This window comes from Lolium perenne, chromosome 3 (genome assembly GCF_019359855.2).
Source record: "Lolium perenne isolate Kyuss_39 chromosome 3, Kyuss_2.0, whole genome shotgun sequence".
In the NCBI taxonomy this organism is placed as follows: Eukaryota; Viridiplantae; Streptophyta; class Magnoliopsida; order Poales; family Poaceae; genus Lolium; species Lolium perenne.
The window spans coordinates 328,617,217-328,634,566 of NC_067246.2; the positions used below are offsets into that span (position 1 = coordinate 328,617,217).

Here is a 17,350-nt window from a genome sequence, read left to right on the forward strand (position 1 = left end):
CTCTGTAATGTTAACCAATATGTTTGAGTAATTTATGTTTTCCAGACCTATGATAGCTTTCTTTTAGTTATCTTGTGTTATGTTTGCATTAGATCAATTTCTGGTTCCAGCAATGGCTGAAGACATTACTTGGGTAAAACACATGTAGGATTTGTACCGGGGACATGTGATGGGAATAAGGATGAACATGTGTTTGAGGAGGATCACAAGGCTGCCGCCATTGTACCGTGTGTTGTTGAGGAGTCATTCCCACCCACCCTCATGAACGAAGTCCCTGCAGAAAGATGCTCATGGATGAGATTGGATCCGAAGAGAAAATTGAGGCACCCCTCTTCAGGAAAGCCAGTGTTCAGATGGTTGCGGATTTTAGCTCTGACAACGCTCATCATGGTGGAAGAAGTCATCAAGAGCATACACATCATTGAATGAGGCACCGCAGGTCTTCCTCGTCTGGACTCTGTCAAATTGGTTGCCTCAGAGTAGGCTTTAAAGAGAATGGTGTGAAGCAACTCTTGCTTGTTGGCGAGGAGCTCCACATCCTTGACATTGAGGGGAAATATTTAGGGAGAGAATTCGAGGAAGGGGGGGGGGGATTTATGGGAAAAGGAAAGGATAGAAGCACGAGCGACTTTGATGAAGATTGAGGGAAGTTGACTTTTCCCCCTCTTTTGGGTTCCACCTTATGTCTAGATAGATCCATCAGCATTGCATAGCAAAAATATAGGCTTATATACGTGGCTCTCAGCTTAAGAACTTACAAAATAAACTTGGAGATGTCTCATGCGTTACTAAGGGTAATATCCAAGATCTTGGAAGAATGCTCTTTTATTAATGCATAATTTATAGTTGATACATCACAAAGTTATTCTTTAAATAACTTACTAAGGAGCCTAGAGCGAATTCATCTTACTTATTTTATAGTTACTTTACATATTTCTCACATAAAAGTCATGTAGCCCGCGCACCGGCGCAGGACATTATGCTAGTAAAAATAAATGTTTGTCATTTATTTATACTAAACATTTTTACTTGTTTATAACTCATTCACTTATTACAAAATTTGAACTAGACTACATTTATAAAACTTAAAAATAACCATATAAAATAGTTTCACGATATACAGTTATTTGTTATAAACTCTTAGTTTCTCATTGGAAATAAACTCGTAGTAATTTTGAACAATCATCAGCGATGAAAATTGCATTAATTGTTTCCTTTTCAGACCTTGTCATTTAAAACTTTTCATTAAATTGTATCTCTCTAAATCCTAAAAAAATAAATCATTTGTTTCTATGGATTAATTTTATCACCCATAGGTGTATTACAATGTATATTTATGTGTCCTCCCCCACTGTAGTTTTGTCAAATATTATGGAGAGAGTTCTAAAACACATTTTTTGATAAATAGCTCGGGAAGTTTTTTTCTTTCAATGTTGGGTCTGAAAATTCTAGAGCATGCATGTGAGGTGTCTACAATAGGTTTGTACGTTAATCATGCATTGGCATTTCTAGTTTCATGATTCTACCATGGTTAATTATGTCTTTTAATGTTTGCAAGGCAATGGTAGTACGAACTTTATTGAAATTACCTCGATCAACTTTATTGAAATTACCTCGACCGTAATGGACAAAACATAAACTTTTCCTTTATTCTTTGTTTATTTTTATTTTCTGATATGGGATCTATATAAAATAAAGAACTTATACCCTGAATGTAGAAGTGTTTGCACACCGCTCGCCCTAACCCACAAGACTAACCAAAATTGTCATAATTTATGCATTCATGTGCTTGTTGGTGCTAGAAAATCTATCATATGAGAAACCATGGGGTATACAGGTTTTTTTTCTTACCTAGATCAGTTTTCACATATTTTGATTCCTTTAATTACCCACGAATTTATCCCTTTTAGATGAAGAGCCCTAGGTAAACACCACAATGTTCTCGCCTAGGGTAGGATTACGAGCTCCACTTCATTAATTCTACATGTCCCAATGGATCGATTTCCTCAAACATATATGCGTTCCCCCATGTGTTCTCCAATGCTTGTCTCTTAGCGCGATATCATAGGCAAAGTGATGATGTGACACCCTAATTAATGATGAAAGAGATTGTTGTTGTATCTTAGCTAAGATACAACACATGGAGCCATAGGAAAAATATATTTCTAAGCTAATCACATGCATGCATGAGCCTAAAGTCATTACATTTAGATATTACACTAAGAAACAATTCATTGTGGTAGTTGTTTCTTAACATGCATAGTTATCTATGATAACGTGCTAAGAACGATGTATTGTGAAAGGCCTCATTGCCCTGCTTATAATTTTTGCACTCTGTTTCATCCCTATCTAGGAACTAGATTGGCTGGTGTGCATGTATGATATTATTTACTACTCATAGTGCAAGTAACTTTAGGAGTAACTTCATGCCAACTCAGCAAATTTGTTTATGTGGTAGTAAGTTAATAAGGAGAGAGGAGGATGCAACAATATAGTTAGTTACTGAAACATCATACTTTCAAAGGTACAATGAGTGTACAAGCTAATTAATGAAGCCATCTACCATGTATAACAAACAACAAATATGATTTTTTAATAGAAATGGAATAATAATATTCACCCAAAAATCAAAGATAATTAAGTGTGTTACACATGTATGCGATGTACTCCCTCCATATAGGTTTATTAGTCCTACGTGTGTACCTAGATCTCTAATTTGACCTATATAATATAAATTATATAAAATAAAAATATACCGCTAGAAAATAGAACATCTAAAGTTTCTAGTGCTATTTTTTTTATGATATATACATTATATTAATTTGGTCAAATTGACAATTTGACTAAGCGTCAGACAAATAAACTGATATGGAGGGAATATTATTTACCACACTTTTGTGGTAGTTGCACATCTGTATTATTTCTTATCAGATAATATGTGATATCTATGAAATCATAATTTATTTACACTGATCGTTTTGACATAATAAAAACATATCCTCGTATTTGCGAGGGCCACTGTGCTGGTTAGATTAATTAACGAGCATTAATTATACTTAATTTTTTTAATTCACAGTAATGTCCTTGTTTTTGTTAACCCAAGATTTTTCAAGACACACGATTTATAGTTGCAGGTTGCTACGACATTGTCAGTACGGACCGTGATGTGGAGAATAAAACGTTCTCTAGTCAATCCTTCTACGCCTTGGCTACTAGTGTACTACGTACTAATCAACTCAAACAATGATTAAAAGTGTACTACGTACTAAGGGAAAACCCCTTGGATATCCATGTATGCACCTCACGACTCGCGTTTATACTTTACGATAGATCAGAAAACAGTCCATCGATAAGGGCAAGTTCAATGGGAGACGCCTGTTTAGGCGCTTGAGCTGAGGGGGAAAAGGAAATTGATCCTAGCGTCTCTTGAGGAGTCGACAGCTCCAACGCAGCCTCCAATCACGTACGTTTGTTTCTCTAGCTAACTCCATCCGATTTTCACGCCAAAATCCTAAATCTAAGGAAGCGCCAGGCTCAATTTTGCGTCGACTGCTTCAATTAAGCGTCCGCTGCCCGGGATCATATGGTGGAACTGCTGATCGGCTGGAAAAAGTTTCCTAGCGCCTGAAGATAAGCGTCTGCGTTGTAGTTGCCCTAACTAGCTAGGTACGGCGCGCCCCTCGATCGAGATCGCTCAAGTTTAGCTTAAGTTTACCTAGATGATTTATTAGGCTTAGGCTTAATTCCTACGCCGCCATTAGCTAGCTCACCGCTGTAGCAGTGACATAATCGCGAACAATTAAGGGACTCCGTACCTGATGCAAGTGGATATGGCTAGCTAATTTAATCAGGACAGTGCTAGCTGTGGCTGCCTCTCGGCAAGACGTATCGTACGTTCTATCTTGACATTGCCGGACTACCATCTTTCCAAAATAAGCTGTTTAATTTTATCTAGATATAATTTTACTTAGACATATTTCTACTGTGTGTAGGTATATCCATATATAGAAATATTCTGCAGGTTATTTTAGAACAGATGGACTATAAGTTTAGAGGTTTCGCAAAAAAAAAGTTTAGAGCAACGCATGCATCGTCCAAAAAAATTATACGTCCAAATAACTTCGTTGTCCTTCCCTTACTCATCGTCATCTGCATTCAGTTTACTGAAGTTTATACACTTCAAAGTTCATAGTAGCTAGGAGGTTTTGCGGATAGCTCATGAGTGCATATCATTATTTGTAGGGGATTTGCTAGTTTTAGCTAGCTGAGAATTAAGCTCGTGCTTAGTTAAGTCATACACCGCTTGATTGCATCGTTATTCGTGCATATGAGTTGTAAGTTAAGTTGCCACAGAGTTTTTTTCAGTTGCTAGTGAGGATGCAACTAAGAAAATTTATCCGGTTCATTAAATTTGGTTAGTGATTCGTATTAGTCATCAGTTGCAACTAAGATTTGATGACATCATCTAACTGATTGTTCTCAGTCGACTGAGAAATAGTCACACCCAATTTTTGTGAAAAAGAATACCTTTTACATCCCATGTAAAGAATACCTTTTACATCACATGTAAAAGGACAAACTTCCCCGGAAATTCAATTCGGCTCCCGGGTGCATATGCTCCCTCTACCAAAAAATCATATTTTAAAATGTCGAAAAATTTGGATAAAGAATTCTACATGTACATCTCCATAATATACGTGCGTTCGTCAAGTTTCACGAAAAACCAATATTTTGTGTGGTCTATATAAAAAAGAGAAAGTTTATCTTGTGAAAAGCATTATTTTTAGCACTGAATTTTGTCTTTTTTAGACACGTCACATGATAAGTCGATTTTTTATGAAACTACTTTGTGAGCACGTAGCACGTGAAGATGTACGTTCGAACTTTTAGTTTTAATTTTTTTAAAAATTTAAAATGTATGTAAAATGCATTTCGAAATATAGGGAGCATATGCACCCATGTTCCAAAACACCGTTCCCCCAAAATTCCATGTTACAATATTACTATTTAAGGGACTTTCTTTTGTCTTTTTCCTGAAAATTTGTGTAGGAACGCAGAAGGTCCGGGTGTATACGTCCAAATTTTCTTTCGAAACCTTTTGACATTTTAAAATTTGTTTTTTATTCATCCTTTTTTATAATAGGTTATGCATAGCACATGGGAGCATATGCTCCCTTTATTTTGAAATGCATGTTACTTATATTTTGAAATTCCAAAAAATTGAAACGAAAAATTCGAACGTACATCTTCACGTGCTACGCGCTCACAAAGTTGTTTCATAAAAATCCGACTTGTCGTGTGACGTGTGTAAAAAAGACAAAATTCAATGCTGAAAATAAGGCTTTTCAGGAGATAAATTTTCTCTTTTTTACACAGACCACAAAACATATTGGTTCCTCTCGAAACTTGACGAACGTACGTATATTGTGAAGATGTACATGTAGAATTTTTTGTCAAAATTTTTCGACATTCCGAAATATAATTTTTTGATAGAGGGAGTATATACACCCAGGAGCCGAATTGAATTTCCGGTTATGCATATAGGAGCCAAAATAGAGGTTTTGTTTGTTTGTACGTGTATGCATTCATACGTCGCGCTGGCCCTCCAGGAGGCCACCGCCCATCGCGCGCACCTTCGCGCTACTGGCTAAAAGAAACTTAAACCCATCTCAACTACGGTGTAGTAATAATGATTAATTGACAACTTGACAATCGCCAGCCTATATACCCTAATCGAAGCTACATGTTCAGACATTAGACTCTCAAAAAAAAAAAAACATGTTCAGACATTAGAGCATGCACGCATCGTCCTAAAAATGGTACGTCCAATTAACTTTGTCACATGTCCAAGTTGATCAACCCATCGATCGCGGCTCAGTTACGCTACAGGGCACTATAAGTACATGGGCTACATGCTTGTTCTCCTCATCTCATCGGCATTTAGTCTGCTGACTTGTCTTCCACTCCCACACAGCTAACCAACCATCACGTTCTAGTTACCCTAAAGACTAACTTGACCATGGCGCCAAAGCATCTCTCCGCCGTTCTCCTTGCCGCCGGCGCCATCATCCTGGCCCTCGCCGTGCCATTGCTCGCCGGCGACCCCGACATGCTCCAGGACTTCTGCGTCGCCGACTACGGTTCCCTCAAAGGCCGTAAGTGTGATCTTCCACAGTTCCACGTATAATCGCATGCCAATGCTTACATGTACTATATAGATCATGAATGAACAGAGTATTAATGTACCCCTGCAGCACTGCGGGTTAACGGGTTCCCCTGCAAGAGGCCGGAGAACGTGACGGCCGACGACTTCTTCTCCAACGTGCTATCCCTCCCGGGCAACACCGGCAACCCGGTCGGTTCTGCCGTGACGGCGGCGAACGTGGAGAAGGTTCCCGGGCTCAACACCCTGGGCATGTCCATGTCCCGCGTCGACTACGCGCCGTGGGGCGTGAACCCGCCGCACACCCACCCGCGCGCCACCGAGATCATCTTCGTGCTCGAGGGCTCCCTCGACGTCGCCTTCGTCACCACCGGCGGCAACCTCTACGCCCGCACCGTCTGCAAGGGCGAGCTCTTTGTCTTCCCACGCGGCCTCGTCCACTTCCAGCGGAACAACGGTGGGGCGCCAGCCGTCGCCATATCGGCGTTCAACAGCCAGCTTCCGGGCACACAGTCTCTTGCGGTGGCAATGTTTGGCTCGTCGCCGCCGATGCCCACTGACGTGCTGGCGAGGGCGCTCCAGATCGACGGCGGCGTCGCGGAGACCATCAAGTCCAAGTTCACGCTCAAGTACTAGGCGTGCATGATGCATGCAGTTGGATGGATCGGCCCTGTCTATGTTCCTTCGTGCTGCGCTAATAATGACGAGGACGCTGTATCGTAAAAGTTCGTCTTAGTTCATGTGAGAGTGCACTTTCGCTTTGACGTTGTACATCTTTGTATGTGTCGTTGCTTTCTTTCTTTTGTGTCGTGAAGGGCGCCTCGTCAGTTTCAATGTTAATCGCTGGTTTTCGTTCAGGAAACGTCTGGTGATTTCTATGCATTCTTCCATCAATACTAGTGAATGAATTTCCCTGATTGCTTGAAATTTCGTGATAGCAACTTAATTAGTAACTACCAAATATTACAGTATCCCCGCCGGCCTGTCATCTATCTATCTTTCTTAATGTGGTATGTATGTTGCATCGAACATAAGAATATGTCATCTTATTTCGGTGGCATTCCGGATTCTTGAGTGAACATCAATGATGACAACTTTGCCATCGTGTACAGCGTCGATCCCTGCCAGGATTTTGGTTGGAAAATCTGGTTACCACCGTGTGCAGCGCCGATCCCTGCCAGAATTTTGGTTTCCGGTCGGAAACATGGCCAGGTATTATGATGAAACACGGATCTGCAACACTTTTTTTAGCCCATGATGGCTTTGATGACCACCACGGGAAGGCATGCATCCAATATCTCCAACCGATCTAACCTGCCACTGCCATGCTACACCAAGAATTCATAAAGATCTTGTAAAAAAAAAGAATTCATAAAGATTCCCAGAACTAGATCTACATTGAAGGAAGGCCACAAGATCAACTTAACGCGTAGGAAATCCAAGTCATTGATGTCATTGTCATCGAGGTTGGTGAAGCCGATGACGGTGGACTCTTCGTCAACATTGATAGGCGAGTTTGGGGAGTTCGGTTGCACCTTATTGGACGAGGCGATTCGGGCCGCGGATCAGATAGGCGGGAGGGACATAGACTTTCTCCACCTCATCCTTCTTCGGCTTCTTCTCAGACCTGGGCGGTGGAAATAAAGCTGACCCAATGAAAGAGCACTCCTGGTGTCGAAAGCTAGGATGTCGTAGTAGCCCCTCTACATGACGATGGTGACGATGAACCCCCATCAGGCTTGAGGATGAGGAGAGGTGCCCCCCCCGAGCACCACGAGGAATAAGTATAGGAGCACGCTGACGAGGATGCTAACCTTCCCGTAGTTGGTGTTGCCGGCATCAGTATGGGTGGCATCATGCCTGCACAAAAGTGCTTCAGCACCTCGTTGTAGTCATAGTTCCTTCAACACCTCCACGACCCCTTCTTGTTTTTCTTCCCCGACATGTACATGCCCTTGTTAAGGTTGACGTGTGTTGTACACTATATCGTGAGGAACTCGGGCCAGATCTCGCTCTCGGTGGTGAGGGGTTGGCTCTCTCTTTGGCAAAGAGAGCACCACAACATTGGAGTATGAGGAGCTCTAGGTGGCAATCCATGGGGAGAGGATGAATGACAAATCCACCCTCACTCATGTGCCACCCCCCGGAAGGTGGGTATCCGAAGGGATTGGAAGCCCGTACTAGGAAAACTCATCCCCGCTTGCTTCTTCTTCAGGGTTTGCGGCCAAGAGCCAGAACCACTGCGGCCGGCCTCCTCTTTCTTCGCTATCATCGTCGTGCTTTGGGTGAGTGGAGCGGCGGGAGGGGAGAGACTGGCATAGGAAAGTGATGGCCGCCACTTCGTCGTTAGGGGGGACATATAGTGGTTGCGGCATGCCAACTGGCCATGGCATTACCATCGACGCGGGAAGCCACACCGTTGCTGCATTGGGAAGGCACATTATCGCCCATGGGGAAGTGGTAGAGCCTGCCTAGGTAGACGGTGAGGTGGGTGTTAAATTAGGTCGACAAGCTAGCACGCTGGAACACTACGAGGGCTGGCTCACAGGCATGCTGGTCAGCATCTTTATATGTGTGCGGTTCCTTGGAGGCTCCGGATAATTTCCAAGGCCACGGCGCGGGACACCCGATGCATGACACATGACGCCATGTGTCAGTTAGTCGTGGCGGTGATTCACACATACACACCACTGGTCGTGTCATTATTAGTGGCGGGTACGTAGTCCACACTGCCCAGTAGTTATCTACCAATGGCGTGGCAAAAAGTGATGTGCCACAGTAATATTTTGCCTGGCCATACATGAAGGACCCACAATAGAGTCGCGTGGCACACTTGGTTGCATGTCACTCAGTGCACATTTATTGATAGCACTCCACTTCCTCACACGATTGTCGTGTGGTAATAAGTTGGCGCGCTACAAATCAATTGTCCCCTAGATTATTCTCTACTAGTACTAGTGCTAGATGAATCATCATCATAACTTATCAATATGAAAATTAATAGAATTACCTCCCAAACCATTTATCTAAGTGTAAATTTTACTGCTTATCCCTGGTTATACATTTTACACCAATTACACCCCATCGGGAAAAAAATGCGACATCAATTACCCCTCTATGGAAAGTATGAACACTCTTTTGTAATGCATGCCCATTAGGCAAGGTCCGAGGTGATGACTGAGGATCAAAAATGTCATGACATCGATGAGGAGTGAAATAAATGGACAAGAGAAGGATGTACATTATTGTGGGTGATACCCTAATAGGTTTACATATTTTGCCGCACCACATTCTCCTATTATGTCGGTCTTATGTAACAAATCATGCAAAATGCTAAAATAGGGTAAAACCTTGTTCAATGGGTCCTAGATGTGGTATTTCAATAAGAACTTCATGAAAAAGGCATTGTGTAATATGTTTCACAAATTCACTTTTAATCTAATTAGCGGTCATCTTCACCACTGGTTTCATCTGATATTTAAGTCATGAGAAGTGAAAAATTCCTGAATTAATACTAGAAACAATCCCTGAAATGTTTGGGAGCTCCTCAATGTTCCTAAAAGCTGTGGGGAGTGAAAAATTTAATCGATCTCATCACCATCTGCGCATGAGTCACTACTATTCATTTTATTTCTAGACAACCAGTCACTACTATTCTCACGCTCTAGTGAGTGGTAGAAGAGTGGTATAAGTATGTCCAACTCTCACTTGAATAGAAACAATGAGATTAAATTTTAGTTTCAGACGTATGAGATTTGAGAACATATTTGGTATGTGGGCCAGTTCCTACAAAAGTTGCAGGAAAGTCAGCAATGAGTTCAAACAATCAACTAGTATGCTAAAACAATGGGAGCATATATAATATTGTGCATTCCCTCATGTGCAAAAATTATGACTTCCATAAACAATCGATAATCAACCCATAAACCATATATGATACGAAGCTTGATTCATTTTTGAGAGGAAGGTTATATTTCTTCTAAAAATGAATTAAGGTTTTGTTGAATATCAAGATGTGAACAAAATGAATAAAACTAAAATCCATATTATTGAAAGAGGAGCACAACAACAGCTAGTATATAGATCACATGTGGCTGAAAATTTCAGAAGTTCGAGTCAACTTCTGTGCCCACAAAATAAATTGCAATTGAACTAAAAAAAAAGTTCAACTACATATTTTTTTAGATCAACAGGGGTCTCCCCCCAGCTCCATTTTCATTGAAAAGGAAGCCAAGTCTTTTACAGAAACTAAAACTACCACACAGACGAAAAGAGAAACAGGGCTTTTATGCTGGGGAGATTGGCTGCCATCCCAACCAAACTCCGAAATACCAGCAAGCCCAGGAACAGTTTAAAAGCAGAGTGCACATCCTAACACAAAGCGTAATAGCTAATCCCATTACAAGCCAGACAGATAGATAGAGCATACTAGCACAGTTCTCCAAGCTTGCCTCAGCGTTTCTCCTCTGGCACCCTCTTTTTGAGACTACACCACTTTTCTCAGCAGCCGAGCCGATCAGGTGACCACATGAATCTTGTGGGAGTCACCAGGATTGTCCAGGAGGTAGGCCAGCGTTGCCCTGCCATCAAAACTTGAGTTCCAGGAAGAGACCCAGTCGAAGGAGGGACATCTCACCCCACTGGGAGGCAAAGAGGAGCTCTTAAACTGGCTGGCAGCAGGTCCATGAATCGACCGCTTCCTCCAGATTCTAGTTCTTTGAAAGGTTTCAACCATTCCCGAAGGAGGAAGAGAACCCTGCGCCACACCTGTTTCACATTAATCCAAGTGGTTTTGTTAAACACAAGACTATTTCTATTAAGCCATATACCCCACAGAACAGCTGAAGAAGCTACATTAAAATGCATGAACTTTTCGTTACAAAGCCATTTTGAAGCAATTGATTCAAAGTTGTTAACATGCACTTCAAAAACCTCTTCAAACAGGTTCCAAACAGATCTAGCCACTATACGTTCAAACATAAGATGGTGAACTGATTCAAATTCAGAACACATCTCACAGTTCATGGGTTTAGGAATACCTCTAGCCCTCAAATTATCTCTAGTCATGATCTTGTTCTGAGAAAACAACCATAAGAAAATTTGAATCCTAGGAGGAATTTTCAGTTTCCAAACAGCAGGTAGATAAACTGGAGTAACCCCTCTAAAGTTAATGATAGCATATAGAGAGCTAGATGAATAAATCCCAGAAGAGGTGTATTGCCAGATCAGCTGATCTTCCTCTTGGGAAAAAGTTATAGTCTTAGCAATCTCTAGGAGCTCAAGCCACTGAACCATCATGTCATCAGTGAAGGTTCTCCTAAAAGTACCTCTAATCTCCTGGCCATCCCGATATCAGAAATGGTTTTGTTCTGCTGGTTAGAAACAAAATAAAGATCCCAAAATTGAGTAGCCAAAGGGGAATTGCCAAACCAAATGTCTTCCCAGAATTTTATAGATTTACCATTCCCTACATGCCATTTATAACCAAACTTCACTGCTTTAGTAGCCCACATAACACCTTTCCAGAAAGTAGAAGGCTAAATATCATGGCATGATAGAATGTTAGGATTTCTAGTATTATACTTAGCATCTAGTACTCTTCTCCACAGAGTCCCCTCACTCTGAATATATCTTTTAATCCAAGAACCAATCAAACAAATATTTAGGTCTTGGAGATTTGGAATACCTAAACCACCAAACTCCTTTTTCATGCAAATGGAAGGCCAATTAGCTAAGTGAATTTTATGATTGCCCTCTTCATCATTCCACATAAAGTTGGCCATCTGTGAATCAATCAGATGCAGAGCCCACTTTGGGAATTTAAAGAAGGAAAGAAGATAAATGGGGATGCTAGCTAAACAGGACTGAATGAGAATTCTCTTGGCTGCAGAGGATAGAAGTTTCCCCCTCCATCGAGTGATCCTTTTAAGAATGTTCTCAATGAGGGGTTGCAGATCCTCTCTTCTCAATCTATCATAATGCAAAGGTATACCTAAATATTTAACAGGGAAATCTCCCATGACACATTGGAAAATATCTAAGAAAGGTTGGGTTTCACTAGTATCCATATTAATAGGAATAAGTTCACTTTTGTGAAAATTAACTCTCATCCCAGAAATTTGCTCAAAACAAGTAAGAATCCATCTTAAGTTTAAAGCAACTCTCTGGTCATTTTTAAGGAACAAAAGAGTATCATCAGCATATTGGAGACTAACAATCCCTCCAGGTAAGAAATTGGGGCAGAGCCCACTAATCAAACCACCTTCTGTCCCTTTAACTAACATCCTAGAGAAAACATCTACAATGCAATTGAATAAGAGAGGGGCAATGGGGTCCCCCTGTCTTAAACCTTTGCCCATCAGGAAAAAATCTCCCTCAATGTCATTTACCTTAACCCCAACAGATCCCCCTTGGGTAATTTGTTTAATAAACCTGATGAAGGTGGGGTTAAAGCCTCTGAGAACCAAAATCTCATACAAGAAATCTAGGTTAACTTTGTCATATGCCTTTTCATAGTCAAGTTTTAAAACTAAACCTTTATCTTTGTTCTTGTGCACTTCATGAATAACTTCATGTGCAGTGACAACACTTTCTAAAATAAACCTTCCTCTAATGAAGGCTGATTGATGATAAGAGATAAGTATATCAATGATTTTAGCCAGTCTATTAGTCAGGACTTTAGTAAAGATCTTAAAGGAGCAATTCAGGAGGCTAATAGGTCTAAACTTCTTCATGGATTTAGCCTCATTTTCTTTAGGTACAAGAGTGATCATGGCAAAATTCAGTCTAAGTTATCCTCAAACCAAGCATTAAACATATTGATCAAGTCAAGTTTGATCACATCCCAAAACTTCTGATAAAACATAAAGGGAACACCATCAGGCCCAGGTGCCCCATCTGCATAAGAACCAAAAACTGCAGTTTTGACCTCTTCTTCAGTAAAGGCACTTCCTAACATTATATTCTCCTCCACAGATATTTTTTCATCCTCAGAGAAAAAATTGTCTTGGAGTCTGATGTTTGGTCTACTTTCTTTTTTAAAAAGATCTCTATAAAAGTCTGTAGCTACTTTGAGAGTATCCTTAGACTCAGTTACAGGGCCATCAGGGCCATCTAAGACATGAATGTATTTCTTCCTCCTTCTCTGATTGGCTACAGCATGGAAATATGCTGTATTTCTATCACCCTCTAAAATATTCCTATCTCTAGATCTCTGCCTAGCCTTAGTCTCCTCAAGGATCCAAAAAGAATTCAACTCTCTAAGAATGAAATCCCATCTCTCCCTCTTAGACTGAGAAAGGACACAGGTTTCAGATTTAATGTCAAGCACATCATACTCTTTCATAAGTTCTTTTTTCTGTTTTCTAGCCGCAGCCTCATAATTACTGCTCCACCCTTTAGCTAATCTCCTAAACAGCCTAAGTTTTTGTTGCCAGACATCAACTACATTGTAATTATCAACCTCTAGGTTCCAAGCTCTATTTACCAAAACAGCAAACTCAGGAATAGCTAACCACCATTTCTCAAGTTTAAAACTTCCTTTTTTTGGAATTCTGCTCTCACCAGAATCCCAGACAAGAGGGGTATGATCACTACCTGATCTAGATAAAACTTTAGCACTAGCTAGAGGGAAGCAACTATCAAAAGAAGTGGAACAGAAGATCCTGTCAAGTTTGCACATAACAGGATTCTCTTGATTATTCCCCCAAGTATAACTTCTACCAGAGACACCTATCTCCATAAGGGCCCACATCTCTATCCAGGCATTAAACTTATTAGCCCATTTGAAATCTATATTACCATTATTCTTGTCTTCAACAAATCTAACTAGGTTAAAATCTCCACCAATCAGCCCTGGTTCAACTACATATTAACAAGAATCCCGAACAAGTATCGTTTAATCTCAGTCATCCTTGTGTTTCACTCACAAAAACTTTCCCAGTCTTTGGGATATAGGGAAACACAAACCAACAAACAGATGGATGACATGGTGAAAATGCATTGAAAATGTTGCAGACCTAAAAGAATACAATAAATAACAGTTACTCGAAGCTATCAGACATGAACAGAACTTTAAAAAATGAGTAAAATACCGTCGAAATAAAATGTCTGCCTTCTCGCATTCATTCCGGCTAAGAAAACACGGCTAGCATTGTCCTTATGCAGTTTGCGCCTATGCGAAATGTCTGTACGAAAAAATACATGTGCAAGCGACCACATGCTAGCATGCAAGTCATATAATATACTAGACCATGATGGCGCGCGTTGCTGCGCCCGTCCAATTTTTATGGTAAATATAAGAAGAATTGTGAAAATATACCGACTCACAAAACAATGGAAGTTATGTTTATAAACTTACCATATTATTTTTAAAAACTTACCATATTTTTCAACAACCAAAAAGAAAATGTATGAAATAATTAGATAATGGTTTCATGTGATCATACATTACAGTCTTTTGAAAACAATTCACTGTATTGTTTCACATGCAGAAAAACAATAGGAGAGCTCTTATTCATCTTTGAAGTTGCTGGAAGACACAATTTATGATATTAGGAAAAGGGTCAAATGAAATATCTGTATACAGGAAAAAAAGATAGTTATCCATTGTTCATACAAAAGCAAAACACACACACACACACACACACACACAAAGGAGAATCTTGCTTATGAATGTCAATGTGTTTATCGCTAATGGTGCCAGCCTTTGAACACATGCCCCCGTCGAGTCGTTGCTCACGCTTGCATATTTGCATTCCAATGTGTAAAATTCATAAAGTTCAGTTGCCCATTCTCGACCATATCTAAATCAGGAAGCGTTTAGATATTCAAAATGAAGAAACAGCCTGGTCAAAGTACTATTAAGATTTAAAAAATGAGTAAGGTTCTTACATTCTTAAATATCTTCGGGCGCTTGTCAAATTTCTTCAAGCATGTGGCCGTAATGCATAATAAGAAACTTGCTAAATTTCAAAAACATTGTGAATTCTAGTTTCACCTTATTCCGTAAGTAGAAGCTCATCCTTGTTGGATCGCTGTCCCTGCTCAAGAGCCATCCGTATGCACCATGAATAAGGAAAAAGTCCAAAGCAAATTGTCACTTCAGTAATTTTCCATGTCTGAAGCATGCACCTAGCTACCTATTTTTTGCGGGAAAGCATCTAGCACATGCAAGCAAACACTGATCAAAACATTAGTCATTCACCTTTGGTGCGAAGGTGCAGAGGTATCCCAATGAAGTCACGTAGAGCATGGCTTGACGTCTGACGCGGGATGCAATTGACGCGCTCTTAATAGATATAAGACGATATAGAGCACGCCACACGTTGCGGTTGAGAGGTCAACACAATTTGATCTTATAAACAATAATAAGATGACGAACATGAATATTGAGTAACACATGTGTCTCTAATAGTCTAATATATGCATTTGCTCAAGTCAAATGTCACCAAACTACAACATTTCCTCTAACTGCTTTAAAGGCGATTACACTGAGCTTTGAAGAGGATTACTTTGATTTTGGTAAGTAATAAAGTTGCTTTGAGAATTGACTATAAATGTGACTTCAATAAGAGAACAATCTTGTATTTTACTCTGGATAAGATGCTTTCTAGTATACTTTTTGACATGTGAATATTTGTTGTCAAATTCACCTGAGATATTTTACTGATATAAGAAGCATTTTCCAATGTCCATAAAAAGTAAAGCATCCAAATCATGCAAAAGGCAAAAAAACAAGTTTTAAGTCCGGGCCAAATTAAGCCATAAAAAGGGAAAAGAAAGATAGTTCTTAAGATAAAGAACAAAAAATATATGAATGCATGACAGATTTCAGAACTAATTTAGGGAACAATTGCACACATTAGTGAAGCTAGCAATGGTAGTTGTTTATATCTCATAAGCACCCAAACATGTGGAATTTTACACCCTTATATCTAAAATCATAGCGGTTAAAATGATGGCATAGCATGTTCACTGCAGCTCTATATCTTTCCTTTTGAGGATCACATCTCGGTATGTTTAGCAGGACAAAGGCTATAGAAAAAGAACACATTCATTAGCTAGTACACACATAGAAAACTGAGTTTTATAATACTCATGGCACAACTAAAATCAGAAATTTCATAAATAGATAGGGGGCTACTGCACGTACACTGTAGAGAGAGAACATGGTATACCTTGTGGATTTTTTCACAGCCGCATACCTTGTTGCTTTGTATGGTAATGACAGCAAGATCTGAGAAACCTGAGAAGAAATAACATCCGAAATGAGATTTTTATCCAGTGCACTGCGTCTAGTATACATCTGTGCAAGCCTTTGTTAACTCAGATCAAGTGGATATGCATATTGGGTTGCACATGTATTGATTGAAGCCAAACCATAATCAACAGCCATAAGAAGTATGTACCAAATAGGGGTGGATCGATCAGTGATGGCATCAACAATAATATAGCACGGAGCAATAGGGGAAGCATCAACAGATACACAGCTGCGCGCTTTGTCCAAACTGTTTGCCACATGAAAAGATCGAAAAGTAATGAAGAATGCCTAACTATGGTGGAAGAAAATTGTGCTCAATGGTCAATATGACTGCAGACTGCAGCTCTACAGTGTGGTATAGCTGCATGTGGATAGTGTGGTAGTGGGGATAATCTACTTAATTATAAATTATATAAGATTACACAATATAATTTACATATCTAGTACAATAAAAAAATAATAGTCCAAGAAGAGGGAATAGTGAAATATAATGGGTTTGATCACATGCATCACATAATGTGAAGTAAACAGAACAGTCCACCCCGGTAGAAGGCGGGACATTATAAAACAGATTGGCCCCCTGAGGGGATTGCCAATTTTGATACCAACTACTCGAAGTGCAGGCATAGCTTTGCTTCCTGGTTTTCCAACAAAATACCATACAATCCTTGTGAATGTTGAATTAAATAAACCTCAGCTCACACCCAGAATATTATTATGGAAACTAGCAATGTGGCCCTCGTAAATGCGAGGGCACCATCCTTACTCTTAAATTCGCAAGTATATGCTTTAAAAATATTTATAGTCATGTATATCAATATTAGTAACAGTGTGGTATGGTATTGTATGGTTTCGTAGCTACCAAATATACTATTCAAATAAAATACTCCCTCTGTCCCAAAATGTAAGGCGTCTAAGCTTCAGTC

The 17,350-nt window shown here is 40.0% G+C and overlaps 1 protein-coding gene across 1 annotated transcript; it reads left to right on the top strand.

The window, feature by feature from the left end:
• The first annotated feature begins 5,944 nt into the window (after positions 1–5,944).
• LOC127345781 (germin-like protein 1-3) lies at positions 5,945–7,025 on the top strand. Its single transcript, XM_051372304.1, has 2 exons — positions 5,945–6,155; positions 6,255–7,025. The coding sequence occupies exons 1-2, from the start codon at positions 6,020–6,022 to the stop codon at positions 6,797–6,799; spliced, it is 681 nt and encodes a 226-aa protein (XP_051228264.1). The 5' UTR covers positions 5,945–6,019; the 3' UTR covers positions 6,800–7,025.
• The last annotated feature ends 10,325 nt before the right edge of the window (positions 7,026–17,350 follow it).

Bases quoted from the DNA above. Each gene is read 5' to 3' on its own strand.
- LOC127345781 (XM_051372304.1), top strand. From the start codon at position 6,020: ATGGCGCCAAAGCATCTCTCCGCCGTTCTCCTTGCCGCCGGCGCCATC. The intron at 6,156-6,254 runs GTAAGTGTGATC...GTACCCCTGCAG, and splicing joins CTACGGTTCCCTCAAAGGCC to CACTGCGGGTTAACGGGTTC.